Raw genomic sequence first — 23,700 nt, 5'->3', positions numbered from 1 at the left:
CGTGGTGACAGGCGCCTGTAGTCCCAGCTACTCGAGAGGCTGAGGCAGGAGAATGGCGTGAATCCGGGAGTCGGAGCTTGCAGTGAGCCGAGATCATGCCACTGTACTCCAGCCTGGGCGACAGAGTGAGACTCTGTCTCAGGAAAAAAAAAAAAAAAAAAAAAAAGAGAGAGAAAGAGACAGTGAGGGGCTTAATTCTTTTTAGCAGAATCTGGAGAAAATATGCTTAGACTTTTCATATTATGCATATTATGCATTTCATATTACATAACGTTATATAAATAGGATAACAGTTGAAAATTTTAGATCAAGTTCTTTTCTGATTGGTTATATATATGTATGTATATGTATACATGTATATTCATATATATTTATCTTAAAACATCAATATAAAATATTTTAGCTATAATGAAATACAATGAATTATTTCAGAAATATAAGATTTTTAAAATAAAAAATTTTTATTAGAAACATTTACAGTGTCAAAAAAACAGCTGCAGCTTTTTTTTTTTTTTTTGGCAATTACAGAGTGGTATTCAGTTAAGAGTAATACTTACTTTGTATAAGCTGCATCAGAGAGAAATGAAGATGAAAAACTACCATCTCCATATATAACTCATTTGTGCTGTGCACCAATAAGAACCTGCTTTAGATTTTCATGCTGGCTTACAGCTCTCATACTGTTTCAGGCAAAGTTAGTGGTTATTGAAAATACCACCAGGATGGGCTGTCTGTCCGTCTGTCTGTCCTTCCATCCATCTGTATTTTTTTTTCTTTATGCTCTCTCATCAACTGACTGTCAAGGATGGGCTATCTAGAGACACATTTGATAGTGTGGTTAACTGTTAGTGTGTTAACTGTACAGTTTAAAAACAAAGCCTTACCTTTAAAGGTTTTTCTTTAAAAGGAGTGAGTTGTGTACAGGGGTGCTAAATAATTTATAAACAAGGACAAACACTGCACTAGAACCAACTTATTCATTATGATCATCTTCATCTTTCTTCTCTTCCTCATCCTCTTCATCTTCCTCCTTTTCCTTATTTTCAACTTCCTCACCTTCCTCCTCTTCTTTTTTTTTCAGCATTGACATCTCCCTTTTTTTTTTTTTTTTTTTTTTTTTGCTGCATGAGGCCTTCCTTTAGCTCAGTATGCAGCAATATCCATTTCTTAGTTTTTCTTCAGCTTCACAGCCTTTTCATAAGGCTGCTTGTCATATGCACCATATCCACATCTTTCCCAGTTTCTTTGAAACATCACCAATGGATAGGTTTGGATATTCTCCTTAGATTTTTGGGCAGTACTCAGGGCAAAATGAAAAGACTGAAGGAGCCCTCTTGGGTACATTGGGATCCCTAAACTTTTTTGTTTCTTCTTTAAGAGGGATATAAGTTTCTCTTTAATAGCCATCCTTGTCCCCCTTTGCCATGTCTTCAGATTTTCCTTTCTCTTTAGCAGATACGGCTTTCCACCTCTCTGAGCATTTTTTAGAAAATTCCGAGAAGTTAACTGAAGCATGAGTGCTGCTTCTTGTTCTCCTCCTGGAAGTTTGCACAAAGAATGCATATGATGACATTTTGCCTCTTGGCTTCTTAGGATCTTCTTTTACCAAGTTTAGTTATTTTTCCTCAGAGAAGCACAGAGTCACCTAGTGCACATCTGGCTGCCATTTGCCCCAGCACTGTCTCCATGGAGGTCAATGTACTGTAATGGCTATCAGAAATACATGATTATATGAAAATAAAAAAAGCTTTCATGTTGTAAAGCAACTTTGAAAGTCACCCTAACAAGTAAAATTATATTTGAAATTTTTGTTTTTTCTTTTGAGAACTATCTTCTCATGATTTTGTTTTACAAATAAATTGAGTAAGAAATTTTATAATTTTAGTATTGTAAAAGGCACTAGATTCAACACTCTAAAGATGACGGAAACTGAAGTCTAGAGTTATAAAACTTGTGCAGTATGACATGGATCCATGTCTTTTGGCTGCCACTCCAGTGCTTTATTTCGGTTACATTCTGAGTTAGGAGAGTTTAAAGGCTGCTAAAAGGCCAAGAACTTAATGACAATAGAGACAATGACAGTAAGGATTAAAAAAAAAAAAGTTATTTTTGGTATCATTGATATTGAAGGTGTGCCATATTTACTACTGAAAAAGCAAATTTATATTTTAGGCTCACTTTAAAAAATATGTATATTTATTAATAGAGACGAGGTCTCACTATGTTGCCAGGCTGGTCTCGAGCTCTTGAGCTCAAGTCATCCTCCTGCCACGGACTCCCAAAGTGCTAAGATGACAGGTGTGAGCCACCATGCCTGGCCAAGGCTCAACTCTTATAAGTGATGAGTTACAGAAAAACTAGAAGAAATAGCATTTAGGAGTATGTGTGCGTGTATGTCCTAGAGATACTCGGAGCTAAACCTCAGTCTTTCACATCTCTGATAGCATAATTCATAGATTCATGTTTGTACCAGTGACCTTGTAAGAGTGCCTGAGGACATTGGTCCAGGACTCTGGCCCTCTAAAAAGCTGCTTCTAAAGAGGCATTGTGAGATCTGGTTTATTAAAGACATGTTATATTCTGTTCATGATTTATAAATTGGGGGATTAGATAATCTCCATAAGCAGTCTTGCTATCTTGTATTTATATTTGAACATAAGTCTAGAATTTATAGATGTGGATTTTACTGGTTTTAGCTTCTAGAGACTTCTTAGAATCATTTTTTATAGGCAAGCTTGTAGATCTACTAGTTAAAACTTTTTTGGTTTTAATTTGTTTGCTCAAGATCATACAAGTTAGTGGTCTTGGTACATGGTAGGGAGAAGGCACAGGAGGTAATATGTCAAAGAACTGAGGCATGACATATATATGAAAAGAGTTAGAAATGAAATCAAGGTGATATGTTAGAATAGCTTTATAACCTTATACAGGTAATGTACTTTTTCTTGGTCTCATTTTCTTCAGGTATAAAATGAGGGTGTTAGATCATGGTGCTAATATCTCTTATCTCTTCTAAAAGTTAATGGTTCTAAACTACTTTTCCTTTAAAGTTGGAAATATCTTGATTGATCATGGCTGACAGAAATAAAAAGTAAAAATAAAAATATTTTTGTGCTGATTAGCAAATGACTATATAAAATGGCTATTCTTGTATGTAAATTAAGTATTTTTCTTAAGTAAATTAAGTATTCTTGTATGTAAATTAAGTATATTATGATGAAATGTGTCCACCACCATTAACATTTTTATGAATAGCCCTTCAGATCTCATATACCATTTTAAATTTCATGTACAGTTATATCTTAGATCTCTTTCTGTGTCAATAAACATAGCTCTACATTTTTCCTTGAAATGGCTACATAAAATTCTGCTGTTTCCTTGATAAATGTATTATTTACCAGCCTGCTAACTAATGAATGTATAGATTGTTTCCTCTTTTTTACTGTTAAAAATTGCAACAGGTAACATTCTTGCACATATTTTCTCCCCTCAATATTTTTATGGTTATTTCCTTAAGATTAATTTCCTAGAAGTAGCATTGTCAGACATTTGCATTTTGATACATATTGCCAGATATCTCTTTAAAAAGGTTACACAGATTTATAGCCTTACACCTATAAATTAAATATTGACTTAATAATACCTTCATGTATAGTCTGTGGACACACTTCCCCAATTACTTCACAAAAATGTCTCCTATTTTTTTTTTTAATACAGGATTTAATCAGGGTCTACACATTGCCTTTGAGTGTCACATCTCTGTAGTCAGTATTACTCTTTTAACAGCTTAATTGAGGAAAAATTCATAGCAATAAACTGCTTATGTATAAAGTTTATAATATTGATAACTTTTGACATATGTTTATGTCTGTGAAACTATCGTAGCATTTAAGATAATAAACATGCCCATCACCCCCAAAAGCTTTCAGTGTAATTCTTCTCTCCTCTACTCCCCGCTACCCTCTTGCACTAATCTCTAGGTTAGTTTGCACTTTCTAAAATGTTATATAAACACAATTATACATTATGTACTCTTTAAGAAAGTCTGGCTTTAACTCAGCATAAATAGTTTGGGATTCGTCCATGTTGTATGTATTAAAAGTTAATAACTTTTTGTTGATAAATAGTAGTCTGTTGTGTGGATACCATGATTTGTTAATACATTTGCCTGTTAATGGACATTTTGGTTGGGTTATTACAGACAAAATTACTTTAAGGTTTTTAATATTAACTCATCAAGTATTGGTCGATTAAAGAGAAGATAAACTTTGAAGAGGCAAGGGGATGAAATAACTACTAAGGACCAAAAAATCTTGCTCTGTTGCCTGAGCTCTAGAGAGGGGGCATTTGGAAACAAGACAAGCAAAATACCCAAAGAATTTTAATTTAAGCTAGTAGCATATACAGGATGTACATTCCCTCTCCTCCAAGCTGATAATACAACTTAGGTGTAATCTCCTAGAATTTTTTCCTGACCTCACAGTTCTGGGTATCCTCTCTTTACTGCTGTTTATGTGTTGATGAGTCTTCCCTATCTTTTGAATCCAGTGGTTTACTGGTCATTGATCATATGACTGACCTTTGAGAGGCATGGAAGGAAACCAGCTGTTGACTGGATGAGTAAATTAAATTCAACCAGTGTTTAATAAACTGTGGATGATTGCCGGGAGACCTTAACACTTGGGAAGTTGGTACTTAAATGCCATGGTTGTTTACATGTCAGACACCTCAGCTAGACTGACAGCTCTTGAGAGTGCATGTTCTTTGTCATTTATTTTTGTATCCCTTTGTTTGGTATATAATAATTTTTCTTAATTGTTTGCTTAATAAATTAATGCAGTTAAAAATAACATTGACATATGATTAGGAAATTTATGTGTACACAGCTCTTAATTTTGAATGTTCTGTATGTTATAGTCAATCTGTAAAGTAGTTAGGAATTTAGAACACACTTTGCCGTAGAAACAATTTAAAGTGTTAGACAATTCCTCTTTATTGTAGGTGGAATGAAGGCTAAAAGGAGGTTATGGGAGCCAGCAGTTTATAGGTCTTTGGTTAATGGATGACCTTTGAAAAGAGGCATAGAAACCACATACTGGCTGAAAAATTAAATTCAACAAGTATTTATTGGTTTGTGAATATACAGGAAAGAGAATTTTAAAATTTCCCCTGAAGATTAAAAACCTTCAGGGGAATTTTCAGTAATAGAGAGTCAAAATGTGGTAAATGCTATAACAAAAATGTCATCAAAGCCCTGGGGTAGTGCATACTACCTCAGTGAGGGAGCTTTAGGGAGATTAGGAAGACTTCCCTGGGGAGGTGGAATTTGACTTGAACCTTGAAGATAAGGGGTAGACTTTTGATTGCTAGAGGAGAGAATCTGTGATCACAGGAGAAGCCTCAGCCCTATTACTCTGGCTGCAACAATATTTCTTTTCAGTTGTCACAGCTTGGGAACTAAAGAAAGGAAAAGAGATTCGCATGTTCTTTGGCCTAGTCACCCATTCACCCCTGTGTATAGCTGTATAGTCCCAAGTCAAATACACGTAAATAATGGTCACTTAAAGTTAGTATGTTACAAGTTTTCATTCCAAGTGTCAGTTGTAAGTTTTACAGGTTTAACAACTGATTAATTTGTTAATAAACATTTTTTGAGTGCCTAATCTGTACAAGACACTTTTAGAAACTATCCATACAATAATGAATAGGGCAAAGGTTCTTCCTTAAACACTTTAGAGTCTAGTAATTCTGTTTGTCATTGATCAGAATAATAAAGCAACATTTCTCTGGTTGACCTGACTCTCATTATCCTTTGGCTGCCAATAGTAACCCTTTCTTTCTAAAACCCATGGGGTGAGGAGTGACATGTCTGGCCCTCTTCCTCATCTCTGTTTCCAGAGAGATCAGTGTTGTAAGTGCTTGTGGAAAGTGGGGTCATTTTCAACTTCCTCCTCTTTCTAGGGACAATCACTCTGTGCTTTTCTTATGCCCACTTACCCCCCCAAAACAGAAATTAGACATGGGGATTGGGAAAACATGAGAATTGTTACCTGGGAGAAACGGCCTCCCATCCACTGGAATTAGGAGGAAGAACATTTGGAGTTCTTTCCTGTCTCCAAACTTTTCATTTCTTCTCAAAAGAAAAAAAAAGAGCCTATCCTTTCTTCTACTCTCCATCAGTGAATCCTTGTTGATGTAGGCAACTTTGGGAATAAATGACGATTTTCATGGACAAGGCCCCCACCTCATGATACTCTGGATACTAAAAAAAATAATTTTTATGCATAATAATATTATTCTATAGAAGTCATTCTATTTTAAATTCAATTAATGCAGATTTTTAAAAATTGGCTTTGGTGATTCATGGCATATTGTTGGAGGGATTACCATCCAGTTTTGACTATTAGAGGGTCATCTCATAGCCAAGGCCTTGGACGTTGCAGTTAAGTTTCTGAGCTGCTAGTCACATAAGGCTGAGGGGTACCCTGCTGGAGGTAGTGAGGGTGCAAAAAGTGAGTATTTTATGCCTAGTTCTGTTCGACAGAGAATCTGAACTGTAAATATTCCTCCTTGAAAGAGTGGATGATTGAGAGTTAACTAGAGCTATTTCCTGCTTGAGTTAGAGTCACAATATATGTACTATTTATATTTGTGTCTTGAACAACAAAACAAAAGCAAGAGGCTGGCAGAGGAACTGGAAGAAAGGCAATAGATCTAAAGCTGATCTTTGTTTTAAATAGGCCGAATATTCTACACCCATGACTCATTGTTTGTGAAAGAATATGCTGTTTGGCCTTTTCAGGGGAACTACAGTGCATCCTATGATTTAGCATCTCAATGAGGGCTTATTCATTAGTTGAACAAAGGCTTTTTCTAGAAATGAGGATTATATTGTTAGTAATTTTAGAGGGAAAATGTCATTGTCCATTTTTATAGTTAATGTGGTGACCAAGGAAAACAGCATCTTTTAGAAATTTTGAAAGTATATGGGAAAAATTCTATGCTTGACCCTTTCTATTGGGAGAGTTTTGTGCTGACAGAATTTGAAGCATATATAAATACTGTTTTGTTGCTTTGGAAATATTTGGAAATTTTTTTTACCCTAAGTTTCAAGCTTTCAAAAGGAATTTATATTTTTAATTCGTGATATATAAAATTCAGTTTGCGAAGAAATAAATCACTAATTCTTTTAAAATCCCAATGTTTTAAGTAACAATGTACTAAATAAATGTTTTTTTTTGTTCCCCTATACATTAATAACCAATGGTAAGTGAGTTTTAGGGTTTTGACAAAAGATTTTAAAGGTCACATAACAGTTGTAATTTTTTCCCCATTGATTATTAAGATCATTTTGCATAGTTTCAGCTTGCATGGTCAGTTTTATGACTGGCACTTACTGGTGTGGCAAAGCAAGGACTGCCTGGTGTTAACTAGGTGAATGAAATTGAGAATAGATTCTGGAAATTCAGTTGCTAGCTGGCATTAAGGAACTGCTTGAGGTTATAGATCATGACTTTTGAATGAGACTGGAATTACTAGTTTTTCTTTAGCCTCATTCAGCTTCAGGAGGAGCTTCTCTCTTTCATAGTTACACTTCTGAAGTAAGTAAGACACCAGTGCATTCACCATCAACTCCCTTCAGGGGCGTTGGGGTGGAGCACAAGGGAGTTGATGGTGAATGCAGTGGTGTAATTATAATAATAATTGACTGTGGGATTTAAACTGAATAAGGAAGAGAAAGAATATCTGGTGATAGACAATAAGGTGGTAGCATTGGTGGATTAAAGGGTCTCACTGATGTTAAAGGGTTGATGGAACCTAGAGGGAATGTGCTGAAAAGATAAGTGGTGGAAAGAAAGTAGAATACAAGAAGTTGAGATTATGCAGTGCTTTCAGTTATCAATAGTGACAAGTTCAGAAGAGTAACTATGGAAATGAGAAACTGAGGTAGGAAAAAATCACTGGAGAAAAGAACTGAGTGTATTGGAAGGATCATCGTCATGAATGATGAATGATGATGAATGAATGATGAATGATGTCATCAGTCATGATGATGAGGTGGTGTCAGAGAGACTGACAGTAAGTCAGGATCTAAAAATAAGGAAATAAGGGCAGTAGTGACTTGGGTGACAACAAATGCCTGTAATAAGTTGGGGTAGTCAGTGATACAGTCACATAACTGTAAAACTGAGCTACTATGAGAATAGTCTTAATGGTCCTAAGGGAGAAAGTGGTAGATAGTTGTGTTTTGTGAAATGAGGGGTGGGGAGTATCTTCCCAAGAATAGGAAGAGTTTTGGGGTTCTCTTTTATATTTGCTAGAGTCCTCCTGATGGAGCTCAGGAATACTGCAGAAGGATTCTCTTGACCCCTGCCAGATGATGGACCAGAAACATAGATACTCTCTTGGTGACAGCCGAATGCAGTATATTGGTGATAGGGTCAGAATAATGAGTGGTTATTGCCCTTTTTTAGAATTCACAAATCATCTATATGACAAAAAGCTAAAGACCAGTGGTTTTTATTGAGGGAGAACTTAGGAACCTGCTAGGTTTTGCATTAAAATGCCTAGCATAATGTCTTTTCCATAGGTGCTTAATAAGCATTTATGGTTTTCATTAGTTAAGACAGTTAAATTTTTACTTATAATTCTCATTTATAATTCGTTATACCTAAATGTGTTAATGACGTTTCTTCTTTGTATTTTAGACTATCCCCATAAATACGGTCCTCAGGGGGGCTGTGCAGATCATTCAGTATTTGAAAGAATGAGGAAATACCAGATGACTGGTGTAGAGGAAGTAACACAGGTAAGGATTTTAACACTAGCTTGCATTTAGGAAATGGAAATGAACTTGAGGATGTATATCTACATTTAAAATATATGTTCTAGGATTTCTGAAAGACTTAACACCACTATGGGGAATGTTTTTTAATGCTCAAAGAGGCCAGGTAACGTGCCAATAATAAAGAGATAGGACAGAGGTTTGAATACAAATATATGTGACCCAAAAGACATTACAAGTCTAAAATATACTATCCTTTACATGTTTTGTTATAAAAGAAAACAAATGTTTTATAGAAATGTAAATATTTTTATTAGTATTAAAATTAGAGTGACCACTTGCCTTGGTTTGCCAAGGTATTCCTCATTTTTAACACTGAATGTTGTGTGTCGGCAGACAATCTGGTTGGTCATGTTAATAAAAATCTCAGGACTTTTTGTATTTTAATTATTTTTTCCCCTCCTTTTTCTTTAGTCATAGGTGACAGGTTATAGTTATTCAAAACATAAGTTCAAAATGAGAAAACATTTTTTCTTTTATGATAAAACATTTATCATATATTTTGGACATCCTTTCTAAAAGTAGTATGGTAGAGTTATGTTTCTTGAGCCATGAATATTTGTATTCAGATCTATTCTTTGATCTGTAAAATGGCATAAACAATTCTGTTTCAGGTGGGTCTTTCTAGTGTTAAGTGAGATTTTATTCTTATATGTATTGAAGAAGTACATATTGATCTTCTGCCTTATGTCAGAGACCGTGGAAAGTTCTGGGAATATGTGGAGATTAAGATGAAGGCTATTCTCAAAAGGTTATCGTTTAATTGGAGACACAGAGAAACAATTTAGAGTAGTAGGAGAGGGTTAAGTATAGGATGATACTCTACACACAAGAGGAATAGCTAATCTAGCCTTATAAGTATTTGAAGGCAATAATCAGACCTTAAGAATAAGTAGGAGTTAGGTTAGCCATGAGGATATGGAAAGACTATTCCAAGCAGGAGGAACAGTACATACAAAGGCCAAGGAGACAGAAAGATCAGTAAAGAATTTTTAACATGAGGGTAGAGTTTAAGACTAGAGTTTAGAAGACTAATGAGAAGTTGTTGTAGTTATTCAGTTGAGAAGTGATAGTGGCCTGTACTAATGTATTGGCAATTTGGATAGAGGGGTTGAGATTATAGACTGTTAGATATGATAGAATTTAGCATGGTGCTTGATAAAATATTAATATACAAAAGTAGGTTGCATTTATTTATACCACGAGTAGACTACCAGAAATATAATGAAAGGGTGGACATTGTTAATAATGTCAGAGAGTATTATATATTATAGAATAAATGTAACAAAGAATTATAAGACCTATATAAGGAAAATCAAACCTTTATAAAAATATTAAGGAAGATTGATTTTAAATGAATGGAGAGATATACCATATTAATGGGAAATAATAATATTATAAAATTATCAGTTCTCCCTGTATTGATTTGTAGATTCAATGGTAGTCCAATACACATTACAACAGGCTTATTCACAACACTCAATGGGTCAAAAATGTTATATGGAAAAGTAAGGACTAAGAAGAAGTAGGGCCCATTTAAAGATGATGAACAGGAAAGAGGGAAAGAGGGATTTACCCTAGGAGGTATTAAGACTTGCTATAATAATTGAGAGTGTGATAGCACAAGGATGGACAAATTAACTAGCGGAATAAAAATGAGTGCTTAGAAAAAGACCCATGCATATATGAAACTTTGTTATGTGGTAGAGATGCAATCTCAAATTAGTAAGGAAAAGTGAGGACCATTGAATAAATGGATCCAGAAAAAAATGTTTTATCTATTTGAAAAAAGATGAAGTTGGATCACCATCCTACAACAGTAAAGTCCAGGCTGTAAATGAAGTCCATATTTACAACAGAAAAGTCTAGATGGATTGAAGTTTTAAATGTCTAAAATGAAAACTTTGAAACTTGCAGATTTCCCTTTCAAGCTGTGATAGAGTAACTGATATCTAACTAGGCTTTCTACAATAAACAACTAGAAAACCAAACAAAATATTTCAAACAATTATTTTCAAACATTAGAAAACAAGCATTGCAGGATTGAGATCTGAGTGAGGAAATAAATATCTCTGTGATTTCCCTGACTTCTTGGCTGGAGTCGAAATTTCAGATATGACACACAGAAGGAGATCTCAAGAAGGATAAAAACACAGCAGTGTTGCTGAGTTGAAGAGTTAGAAGTAAGAGTTCAGGAAGACTGAGGTGTCTGGACTTACGAGCACAATACCTGAGAGGAGAGAGCTGTGTTGAGAAAACCTCCAGATATCTGCACAGGTGTTGCTTTCCTTGAGTCTTAGCTGAATACTAAGCTGTGCCTGCCTGCACGGGATGAAATTCTTTGAGAAAACCATGAGACAAAGAAAAACTACCTGGACTCTGTGAAATGAACAACTGTCAAAAACAATACTTGGGCCAGGTGTGGTGGTTCATGCCTGTGAATCCCAGCACTTTAGAAGGCTGAGGCAGTAGGACCACTTGAGGCCAGGAGTGCGAGACCAGCCTGGGCAAACTAGCCAGATCTCATCTCCATAATAATAATAATAATTATTATTTTTAATTAGCTGGGTGTGGTGATGAGCACCTGTAGTCTCAGCTACTCTGGAGGCTGAGACGAGAGGATTTCTTGAGCCCAGGTGGTTGAGGCTGCTGTGATCCATGATTGTGCCATGGCACCCCAGCCCGGGCAGCAGCGCGAGACCCTGTCTCTAAAAAAATTACACTTATTAGATATCCCAAGCCGTGGTAGTAGCAGGGCTAACCTAGCACTAGAGTAGAAGCTACTTCAGACCTGCCCTTCCTAAGCAGAAAAACAAACCTCAAAAATGTCAAACTGCTTTTCAAATAAATTAGCTGTCTGTCAGAGAAAAGCTCAATAATATTTGTTAAAGGAGGACACTAAGTCCAGATACTCAACAGTATAACATTCAGTGTTCAACATTCAAAGAACATTACTAGATGACAAGAAACTGAAAAATGTGATTCATAATAAGGAGAAAAGCCACCTAAATGGAAACATAACGTCTGTTAATTACAGATGTTAACACGCAAGGACTTTAAAACAAGTATTATTAGTATGTTCAAAGAATTAAAGACATGAACACAAAAAGGAGAGAATGGAAATTCTAATAAAGAACCAAATGGAAATATATTTTTCTAGGGTGAAAAATATATTATCTGAGGTAAAAAATTTAGTGGATAGGCTTAAAAGAAAATTACTGCAGAACTCAATATGAATATACTTGAGTAAAGGAAAATAAAATAGACAGTATCCATATCTAAGCACAGAGGGAAAATAATTGACATCCAGCGGGAAGAGATGCAGAAAAAAATATTTAAAAATTAATGCCTCCGAATTTTTCAGATACTAGGAAAAATTTCAATTCATGGTCCAAGAAACTCAATGAAACACGTGCAGGATAAACACAAAGAAAACCATACCAGGGTATATTACAATTAAATTATTGGAAACACCTGAAAATCATAAAAAACCATAAAAGCAGGCAGAGAAAAGGAGATACATTTACATACAGGGGAACAAAGATAAGTATAACTGGTGACTTCTCATTACACAGTACAAACTGGAAGACATAGAATAACATCTTCAAAGTGTTGACAGAAAACCTGCCAAACTAGGATTCTATATTCAGTGAAAATAATTTTCAAAAACAAGGCAAATTAAAGATCTTCTTAAATAAAAATTGAGAGAATTTGTGTCTAGGTGACCTACACTGTAAGAAACATTAAAGGAAGTTCTTCAGGCAGAAAAAGATACCAGATGGAAACTCAGATACACACAGAAGAGTGAAGAACATAAAATAGTAACTATATAGATAAATATTAAGCAGTTTTTTTCTCATTTAAAAAAATCTTCAAGAGATTATTACCTAAGTCAAAATAATAAGGTATAATGGATTTTGTAATATACAGAGAATCAAAATTTATGACAGTAGTGCAAAGGACAAGAGAAAGAAGAATAGAAGTATGTTTCTTAAACAATTTGTGAAGTGATGTAATTTTGACAGGTAAACTGTGCCGTGATAAAGATGGATATTGTAAACCGTAGAGCCGGGGTCAGCAAACTACGGCCTGTGGGCCAGATGTTTGCTTTTGTAAGTAAAGTTTTATGAGAACACAGCCACACCTATTCATTGATAGGTTGTCTATGGCTGCTTTTATATTACAGTGGCAGAATTGAAGAGTTGTGATAGAGAACAACTACATGTTGTTCAAAAGTCTAAATGTTTACTATTAGGCCTTTTCAGAAAAAGTTTGCAGGAATTTCCTCTGCCCTTGGAGCAACCATTGAAAAAAGAAGAGGAAATAATTTAGCAGGTTAATAAAATAAATCAAATGTATTTAAAAACAGTTAAGAGAAGTTAGGAAGAAGAGAAAAAGGAACAAAAAACCGATGGGACAAATAGAAAATAAATAGCAAGGTGGTAAGTTTAAATCTAACCATATTGATGACTGCATTAAATATAAATGGACTGCTGAGGTGTGAAGATTGCTTGAGGCCAAGAGTTCAAGACCAACCTGGCCAACACAGCGAGACCCTGTCTCAATTTTTTTTAATTAAAAAAATATAAATGGACTAAGCACGTTAATTAAGAAACTGAGATGGTTAGAGTGATTAAAAAAAAAAAAAGACCAAATGAGTGTAAAAGAAATGCAATTTAAACGAAAAGACACAGTTTTAACATTTAAAGAGCTAGGTGAGATGGTTCACTCTTGTAGGCCCAGCTTGTCAGGATGCTGAAGTAGGAGGATTACTTGAATGTAGAAGGTTGAGACTGCAGTGAGCCATGATTGATTGCACCAGTGTACTCCAGCCCAGGCTGCAGAGTGAGACCCTATTTAAAAAAAAAGAAAAAGAAAAAAAAGAAAAGAAAATAGCTAATTGTTTTGGATTTGGGTCATAAAATGATGGAACAGAAATTGGGTTTAGTTAATTATGCTATGAATTAATTTATGGATCCATATTCTCAGAGTTTATCCTTAAAGACAGTCTTAAAGTCCTTAAGAAAATAAAGAGAAAACAGCCAGGCGTGTTGGCTCACACCTGTAATCCCAGCACTTTGGGAGGCCGAGGCAGGTGGATCACGAGATCAGGAGATCGAGACCTTCCTAACACAGTGAAACCCTGTCTCTACTAAAAATCCAAAACCAAAGTTAGCTGGGTGTGGTGGTGGACGCCTGTAGTCCCAGCTACTGGGGAGGCTGAGGCGGGAGAATGGCATGAATCCAGGAGGCGGAGCTTGCAGTGAGCCGAGATTGCACCACTGCACTCCAGCCTGGGCGACAGAGCGAGACTCTGTCTCAAAAAAAGAAAGAGAAAACTTCATAACACATTTTATGAGGGCAGTGTTACTTTGATAGTCATACCAGAGACATTACAAGAAAACTAAGCTACAGGCCAATATTCCTCAGAAATGTAAAAGTAAAATTTCTTAAAATATTAGCAAGTGAAATCCAGCAATATATATAAAAAACCACATTATGCTCAAATGAAGTTTATACCAGAAATGCAAAATTGATTAACATTAGAAAATTTGTGTAATCCACCACATAAACATAATAAAGGATGAAACCCCTCTGATTATCTCAGTAGACTAGTAAAAAAGCATTGCCAAATTTCAGCACTCAACACATGGCAAACTAAAAATAGGAGGAAGCTTTCTTAGGCTAGTAAGAGCTTTTTATAAAAAACCTACAGCTGATACCATGCTTAAAAGTGAGAGACTAAGTCCTTTTCCTTTGAGACCAGGAATAAAAGCTTTTTTTTTTTTCTTTTTTGAGACGGATTCTCGCTCTGTCTCCCAGGCTGGAGTGCAGTGGTGTGATCTCGGCCCACTGCAACCTCCACCTCCCGGGTTCAAGTGATTCTCCTGCCTCAGCTTCCTGAGTAGCTGGGATTACAGGTGCGCACCACCACGCCCACCTAATTTTTGTATTTTTAGTAAAGATGGGCTTTCACCATGTTGGTCAGGCTGGTCTTGAACTTTTGAACTCATGATCTGCCTGCTTCGGCTTCCCAAAGTGCCGAGATTACAGGTGTGAGCCCACTGCGCCCAGCCAAGGAGTAAAAACTTCTACTCAGCATTATACACAAAGTCCTAGCCACCATAATAAGGCAAGAAAAATAAATGAAAGGCATACAGATTATAAAGGAAGTAGTTAAAGGTAATACAAGAGTATACCTAGAAAAAGTTACTAGAATCAATAAGCAGACTTATCAAGGACATAGGCTAAAAGTTGGTATAATCAGTCATATTCTATATACTGGCAATGAATATTTAGAAAATGAAAAAAATTAAAATAGCATCAAAATATAAAATATGTAGAATAAATTTAACAAAATATGTGCAAGATGTGTACATGAAGAACTAGAAAACATTGCCAAGAAAAATTAAAGATTAAATAAATTGAGAAATAAACTTTGTTTGTGGTTGGAATCCTCAATGTTAATATGTCAGTTCTCCCCAAATTGTTCTGCAGATTCAGTGCAGTCAGTATCAAGACTTCCAGTGGACATTTATCTAGTAATTGACAAACTGATTCTAAAAGTTATACTGAAAGGTGTAAAAGATCTAGAATAGACAAAACAATTTTCAAAAAAGAACAAGGATGGAAGATTTAATAGTATTTGGTTTTTAAGACTTAGTATAAAGTTACAGTAATCAAGATAGTATCATCTTGACCTAAGGGTAAACATGTAGGTAAATGTAGCAACATAGAGAGTCCACATGGTCAGTTGATTTTTGGCAAAAGTCCCAAGGTAATTTAAAAGAGGAAAGAACAGTCTTTTCAACAAATGATACTGGAACAATTGGATATCCATATGAAAAAAAAATTGAGATTCACCTATACTTCACACCTTATACAAAAATTAACTCAAAATGGAAAATGGACCTATATGCCAAAGCTAAAACTAAAACTAGGAAAAAACATAGGAGAAATTTTTGTGACTTGTGATAACAATTTCTCAGGGCACAAAAATTCCCTATGAAAAACATGTATAAACTGACTTCATCAAATTGAAAAACCTTGCCTCAAAAAACATAGTTAAGAAAAATAGGAAAACAAGCCACAGACCGAGAAAATGTCCACAATATCTCTGATAAAAGGCTTTTTTCCAGAATATTAAAGAACTGTTATAACTCATTTAAGACAAAAAAAAAAAGCACAAACCCCAATTAAAAAATGGACAGTGCACCTGGAAAGCCTTTCCAAGAAGGACAGGCACAAATAAGCCCAGACTGTGAGGACTACAGTGAATATGTAACTCTTCAATGCCCAGACATGAACCAACATCCACAAGCGTCCAGACCATCCAGGAAAACATGACTTCACCAAAGAAACTAAATAAGGCACTGGGGACAAATCCTGGAGAATGGATCCAGAGATAGGTGACCTTTCAGACAGAGAATTAAAAATAGCTGTTTTGAGGAAACTCAAAGAAATTCATGATAACACAGAGAAGGAATTCAGAATACCATGAGATAAATTTAAAAAACAAATTGAAATAATTAAAAAAAATCAAGCAGAAATTCTAGAGTTGAAAAATGCACTTGACATACTGAAGAGTGCATCAGAGTCTCTTAGTAACAGAATTGATAAAACAGAAGAATTAGTGAGCTTGAAGACAGGCTATTTGAAAATGTAAAGTCAGAGGAGACAAAAAAGAAAAAGAATACTCTAAAATAATGAAGAACACCTATAATATCTAGGAAATAGCCTCAAAAGGGCAAACATAAGAATTAGGTCCTTAAAGAGGAGGTAGAGAAAGAGATAGGGGTAAAAAGTTTATTCAAAGGGATAATACCAGAGAACTTCTCAAACCTAGAAAAAGATGTCAACATTCAAGTGTAAGAAGGTTATGAAGCACCAAGCATATTTAACCCAATGAAGACTAACTCAAGGCATTTAATAATCAAACCAGCAAAGGCCATAAAGAAAAGATCCTAAAAGCAGCAAGAAAAAAGAAACAAATAACCTACAATGGAGCTCTGATAAATTTGGCAGAAGACTTTTCAATAGAAATTTTACAGGCCAGGAGAGAGTGGCATGACATGTTTAAAGTGCTGAAGGAAAAAATTTTTTATCCTATAGCAGTATATTCAGGGAAATAGCCTTCAAACACGAAGGAGAAATAAAGACTTTCCCAGAGTAACAAAAACAGATGGATTTCATCAACACCAGACTTGTCCTACAAGAAGTGCTAAATAGAGTTCTTCAGTCAGAAAGAAAAGGATGTGAACGAGCAATAAGAAATTATATGATGGTACAAAACTCATTGGTAATAATAAGTACACAGAATATTGTGTATCTGTGATTATGGTATATAAATTACTCATATCTTGATTAGAAAGACTAAATGATGAACTGATAAAAAATAACTCTTCAGGATATAGACACTACAATAAGGCATGAATAGAAACAAAGTTAAAAAGCAGGGGGACAAAGTTAAAGTGTAAAGTTTTTATTAGTCTTCTTTTTGCTTCCTTATTTATGCAATCACTGTTGTCATCAGTTTAAAATAAGGATTGTAAGATAGTATTTGCAAGCCTCATGGTAACTTCAAATCAAAAAACATATGATAGATACACAAAAAATAAAAAGCAAGAAATTAAATCATACCACCGGAGACAATCAGCTTCACTAGAGGGAAGTCAGGAAGGAAAGAAGGAAGAGAAGGCCGCAAAACAACCAGAAAACAAAAAACAAAGTGGCAGGAGTAAGTCCTTACTTATCAGTAATAACATTGAATGTCAGTGGACCAAAGTCTCTAATCAAAAGACATAGAGTAGCTAAATGGATTAAAAAACCCCGAAGATCCAATGATCTATTGCATACAAGAAACACATTTTACCTGTAAAGATACACATAGACTGAAAATAAAATGGTGGAAAAAGATATTCCATCCCAGTGGAAACCAGAAGAGCAGGAGTAGCTATACTTGTATCAGTCAAAATAGATTTCAGGACAAAAACTGTAAGAGGCAAAGATAGTCACTATATAATTATAAAGGGGGCCGGGCCTGGCAGCTCACGCCTGTAATCTCAGCAGTCTGGGAGGCTGAGGTGGGTGGATCACCTGAGGCCAGGAGTTTAAGACCAGCCTGGCCAACATGGCGAAATCCTGTCTCTATTAAAAATACAAAAATTAGCTGGGTGTGGTGGTGGGCATCTGTAATCCCAGCTACTCAGGAGGCTGAGGCAGGAGAATCACTTGAACCCAGGAGGTGGAGGTTGCAGTGAGCTGAGATCGGGCCACTGCACTCCAGTCTGGGTGACAGAGCAAGACTCTGTTTCAAAAAAAAAAAAAAAAAGAATATATATATGTATGTATGCATGCAAAGGGATCAGTTCAGCAAGAGGATTTAACAACTGTAAATATATATTAATATAGTTTGGATATTTGTCTCAGCCCAAACCTTCTGTTGAATTGTAATCCTCAGTGCTGGAGGTGGGACCTGGTGGGGGTTGTTTGGATCATGGGGGCAGATCCCCCATGGCTTGGTGCTGTTTTTGTGATCGTGAGTTCTCATGAGATTTGGTGGTTTAGAAGTGTGTGGCATCTCCCCCCACAGACACTCTTGCTTGCTCCTGCTTCCAGCATGTCATGTGCCTGCTCCCCCTTCACCTTCTGCCCATGCTTATAAGCTTCCTGAGACCTCTCTAGAAGCCAAGCGGATGCCAGCACGATGCTTCCTGTAAAGCCTGCAGAACCATGAGCCAATTAAAACTCTTTTCTTGATAAATTACTCAGTCTCAGTTATTTCTTTGTAACAACGCAAAAATGGCCTAATAAGTATATGCACCCAACACTGGAACACCCAGTTATATAAAGCAAATATTATTAGAGCTAAAGAGAGAGAGATAGACTTCAATACAGTAATAGCTGGAGACTTCAACACCCCACTTTCAGCAATGGATAGACCTTCCAGACAGAAAATCAACAAAGAAACATCAGACTTAATCTGCAGTATAGAACAAATGGACCTAACAGGTATTTATAGACCATTTCTTCCAATGGCTGCAGAATACACATTTTTTTCTCCTCAGCACCTGGATCATTCTCAAGAACAGACCATATGTTTGGTTATAAAACAAGTCTTCAAACATTCAAAAAATTGAAATAATATCAGGTATCTTCTCTGACTACACTTGAATAAAACTAGAAATCAATAACAAAAGGAGTCTTTGAAACTATACAGTCACATGGAAAGTAAACAATATGCTCCTGAATGACCGATGGGTGAGTGAAAAAATTAAAAAGAAAATTGGAAAATTTCTTAAACGATAATGGAAACACAACTTACTGGCTAGGAGTGGTGGCTCATGTCTGTAATTCCAGCACTTTAGGAAGCTGATGTGGAATGATCATTTGAGCCCAGGAGTTTGAGACCAGCCTGGGGTCTATAGTAAGACCTTTTCTTTACAAACAGTTTAAAAATTAGCCAGGTGTGGTGGTGCATGCCTGTAGTCCCAGGTCCTTGGGAAGCTGAGGCAGGAGGATTGCTTGAACCCAGGAGGAGGAGGTTGTGGTGAGAAAGATTGTGCCACTTTACTGCAGCCTGGGCAACAGAAGGAGACGCTGTCTCAAAAACAAAGAAAACACAACATACCAAAACGCGTAGGATACAGTAAAAGCAGTACTAAGAGGAAAGTTTATATAGCTATAAATGCCTGCATCCAGAAAGAAAACTTCAAATAAATGCACTAACGATGCATTTTGCAAGAGCAAACCAAACCCGAAATTAGTAGAAGAAAAGAAATAGTAATAAAGATAAGAGCAGAAGTAAATGAAATAGAAATGAAGACAGTATAAAAGATCAAAGAAACAAAAAGTTGTTTTTTGAGATCGTAAACAAACTTGACAAACCTTTAGCCAGACTAAGAAAAAAGAAAGACCTAAATAAATAAAATCAGAGATGAAAAAGGAGACATCACAAGTGGTATAGATGAAATTCAAAGGATCATTAGTGGGTACTTTGAGCAACTATATGCCAATAAATTGCAAAATGTAGAGAAAATGGATACATTCTTAGACACATACAACCTACCAAGATTGAACCATGATGTTCAAAACCTGAACAGACCAATAACAAGTAATGAAATTGAAGCTGTAATAAAAAGTCTTCCAGTAAAGAAAAGTCTGGGACCCAGTGGCTTCACTGTTGAATTCTACCAAATATTTAAAATATAACTAATACCAATTCTACTGAAACTATTCCAAAAAATAGAGGAGGAGGGAAAACTTCAAACTCATTCTGGGAGGCCAGTATTACTCTGATACCAAAACCAGATAAAGGCAGCAAAAAAAGAAAATGACAGGCCATTATGTCTCATGAATATTGGTAGAAAAATTATCAACAAAATACTAGCAAACTGAATTTAGCAATTCATTAAAAAGATCATTCATCATGACTAAGTGGTATTTATCCCAGGGATGCAAGAATGGTTCAACGTATGCAAATCAGTCAGTGTGATACATCATAATGGAATGAAGGACAAAAGTTATACGATCATTTCAATTGATGCTGAAAAAGCAGTTGATAAAATTCAAAATCCCTTCCTGATAAAAATGCTCAAAAAATTGCGTATAGAAGGTACGTATCTCAACATAATAAAAGTGATGTACAGTGAATCCATAGCTAGTATCATACTGAATGGGCAAAACCTGAAAGCCTTTTTTCTAAGATTGGGAACACAAGAAGGATGCCTTCTTTCAGCACTGTTACTCAACATAGTACTGGAGGTCCTAGCTAGAGCAATCAGAGAAGTGAGAGAAATAAAGTGCACCCAAATTGGAAACAAAGAAGTCAAAATATCCTTGTTTGCAGATGATATAATCTTATATTTGGAAAAACCCATAGACTCCACCAAAAAACTATTAGAACTGATAAACAAATACAGTAAAGTTGCAGGATACAAAATCAACATACAAAAATCAGTAGCATTTCTACTGTTGTTTCCAGCAACAAACAGTCTGAAAAAGAAAAGCAATCCCATTTGCAGTAGCCACAAATAAAATTACATAACTAGGAATTAACCAAAGAAGTAAAAGATCTCTACAATGAAAAGTATAAAACACTGTGAAAGAAATCGAAGAAGACAGAAAAAAATGGAAAGATACTCTATGTTCGTATATCGGAAGAATCAGTGTTGTTAAAATGTCCATATTACAAAAGGCAATGCAATTGCTACCAAAATGCCATTGTCATTCTTCACAGAAATAGAAAAAGCCATTTGAAATGTTTTATGGAACCAGAAGAAACTCAGAATAACCAATGCTATCCTGAGGAAAAAGAACAAAATTGGAGGAATCATATTACCTGACTTCAGATTATACTGTAGCGCTATAGTAACCAAACAACATGATACTGGCGTGAAAACAGACACGTAGACCCATGGAACAGAATAGAGACTTCAGAAACAAATTGATACACCTACAGTGCATTTTTTACAATGGTGCCAAAAACATACATTGGGGTAAAGACAATCTCTTCAATAAATGGTGCTGGGAAAACTGGATATCCGTATGCAGAGGAATGAAACTAGACCTCTATTTCTCACCGTATACAAAAATCAAATCAAAATGAATTAAGACTTAAATTTAAGTGCTCCACTGTGAGACTGCTGCAAGAAAACGTCGAAGAAACTCCCCACTTTCATGTGGACAAAAATTTCTTGAGTAAAACCCCATAAGCACAGGCAACCAAAGCAAAAATGGACAAATGGGATCACATCAAGTTAAAAGCTGCGGCTCAGCAAAGGATACAATTAACAAAGTGGAGAGACAACCCATAGAATGGGAGAAAATATTTGCACACTACTTGTCTGACAAGGGATTAATAACCAGAATATATAAGGAGCTGAAGTAACTCTATAGAAAAAAACTAATCTGATTAAAAAATGGGCAAAAGATCTGAATAGACATTTCCTAAAAGAAGACATACAAATGGCAAACAGGCATATAAAAAGGTGCTCAACATCATTGATCTTCGGAGAAATGCAAATAAAAATTACAGTGAGATACCGTCTCACCCCAGTAAAAATGGCCTTTATCCAAAAGACAGGCAATAACAAACGCTGGTGAGGATGTGGGGAAAAGGAAACCGCCACACACTGTTGGTGGGAATGCAAATTAGTACAATTACTATGGAGAATAGTTTGGAGGTTCCTCAAAAAACTACAAATAGAACTACCATAATCCAGCAGTCCCACTGCTGCACATCTACCCGAAGAGATACATCATAGAGATAGCTGCACTCCCATGTTTGTTGCTGCACTGTTCACAATAGCCAAGATTTGGAAGCAGCCTAAGTGTCTGTTAATAGATGAATGGATAAAGAAAATGTGGTACATATTCACAATGGAATACTATTTAGCCATAAAACAGAATTAGATTCTGTAATTTGTGACAACATGGATGGAACTGGAGGTCATTATGTTAAGTGCAATAAGCTAGGCACAGAAAGACAAACTTCACATATTCTCACTTATTTGTAGGAGCTAAAAATTAAAACAATTTAACTCATGGAGATAGAGAGTAGAAGGGTGGTTACCAGAGGGTGCCATGAGTATTAGAGCAGTGGTGGGGGAAGTGGGGATGGTTAATGGGCACAAAAACATGTTAGAAAGGATGAATAAGACCTAGTATTTGAAAGCACAGCAGGGCAACTATAGTCAATAATAATTAAATTGTACATTTTAAAATAACTAAAAGAGTGTAATTGTATTTTTTGTAACAAAAAGGATAAATGCTTGAGGGGATGGATGCCCCATTTAACATGATGTGATTTACACATTGCATTCCTATCAAAGTGTTATATATCTTATGTACCCCATAAATATATATACCTATGTACTCACAAAATTTAAAAACAAAAAATAAAAAAATTTAATGGATAATGGGCAAAATATTTGAAAAGACACTTCACAAAAGATATTATAAAATATTTTGGATTTTGATCTGGAGAAATGTTTTAAATATGTAAGACTTTTCAGTATAAAAAAGATGAATATATTTCACTATATGAATATTAAAAATAAAAGACACCTTAAAGTGAAGACAAGTTATAAACTTTGTATAAAATTTTATGCATTCACAATGTATAAAATTAATAAAGAATTATTTTTAAGAAGTAGAGAACAACTGATTAGTACAACTAATATAAAGCGACCTGGCCTGAAAATAAAAATATTTTAAAAATATATGTGTATGTATATTTCCATATACATGTTTTGTATATTTGTGTGTATTTGTTTGAAGGCATTGGAAAGATAACATGACTGTGAAGTAGTATGCGGCCAAGATTTCAGAAAAAAGTATACAGCTAGAATGGTGATACTGGTATTTGGTTCTACCTTTTCTCCAGGTGTGTCTTTGAGTTTCTGAGGAGGTGGCTGAGAGACTGAGAGGGAGAGTAGAACTGTGCAGACACATGAGGCTGAGGATGAAAATATTGTTTAGGATCTGCCCAGAAGAGCTTTTGGTTGGGACCTTGAAGGACTACTCCCTAAGAATAAGGGTATAAATTATAAAATGTTCAGTCTCTCTTCACAGGGATTAAAGTTTCACACCACATCTCAGTCCCTGACTGGATTAAGGTGATCCAGGATTACTAGTGCACCAAGCCTAACTCTGCTTACCAGAAGTGAAAGTAAATCTTTTGAGAAAGGTGTCAATCACAACTTCACATCAAATCTGTGGTTATCCATATACATAGCCTGGCACTCAGTTCAATGTAACCAGTATATGAACAAACAAAACAACATGATGGAAGAACAAGAGAGTCAACTGACAAAGGAAATGGTACCTGGATAAGAAAATTATCTGACACAGAC

At 35.5% G+C, this 23,700-nt stretch overlaps 1 protein-coding gene across 1 annotated transcript in view; it reads left to right on the top strand.

Annotated features, from left to right (window-relative positions):
* ADAM10 (ADAM metallopeptidase domain 10) overlaps positions 1-23,700 on the top strand; it is a 153,984-nt gene that overhangs the window by 75,928 nt on the left and 54,356 nt on the right. The window contains exon 5 of the mRNA XM_003827893.5: positions 8,709-8,809. Within this exon, the coding sequence (XP_003827941.1) occupies positions 8,709-8,809 (101 nt within the window). The remainder of the gene's footprint in view (positions 1-8,708; positions 8,810-23,700) is intronic.

Source organism: Pan paniscus, chromosome 16 (assembly GCF_029289425.2).
Source record: "Pan paniscus chromosome 16, NHGRI_mPanPan1-v2.0_pri, whole genome shotgun sequence".
Taxonomy (NCBI): Eukaryota; Metazoa; Chordata; class Mammalia; order Primates; family Hominidae; genus Pan; species Pan paniscus.
Note: the sequence above shows the minus strand (reverse complement) of the source record. Positions and strands in the feature narration are given on the sequence as shown.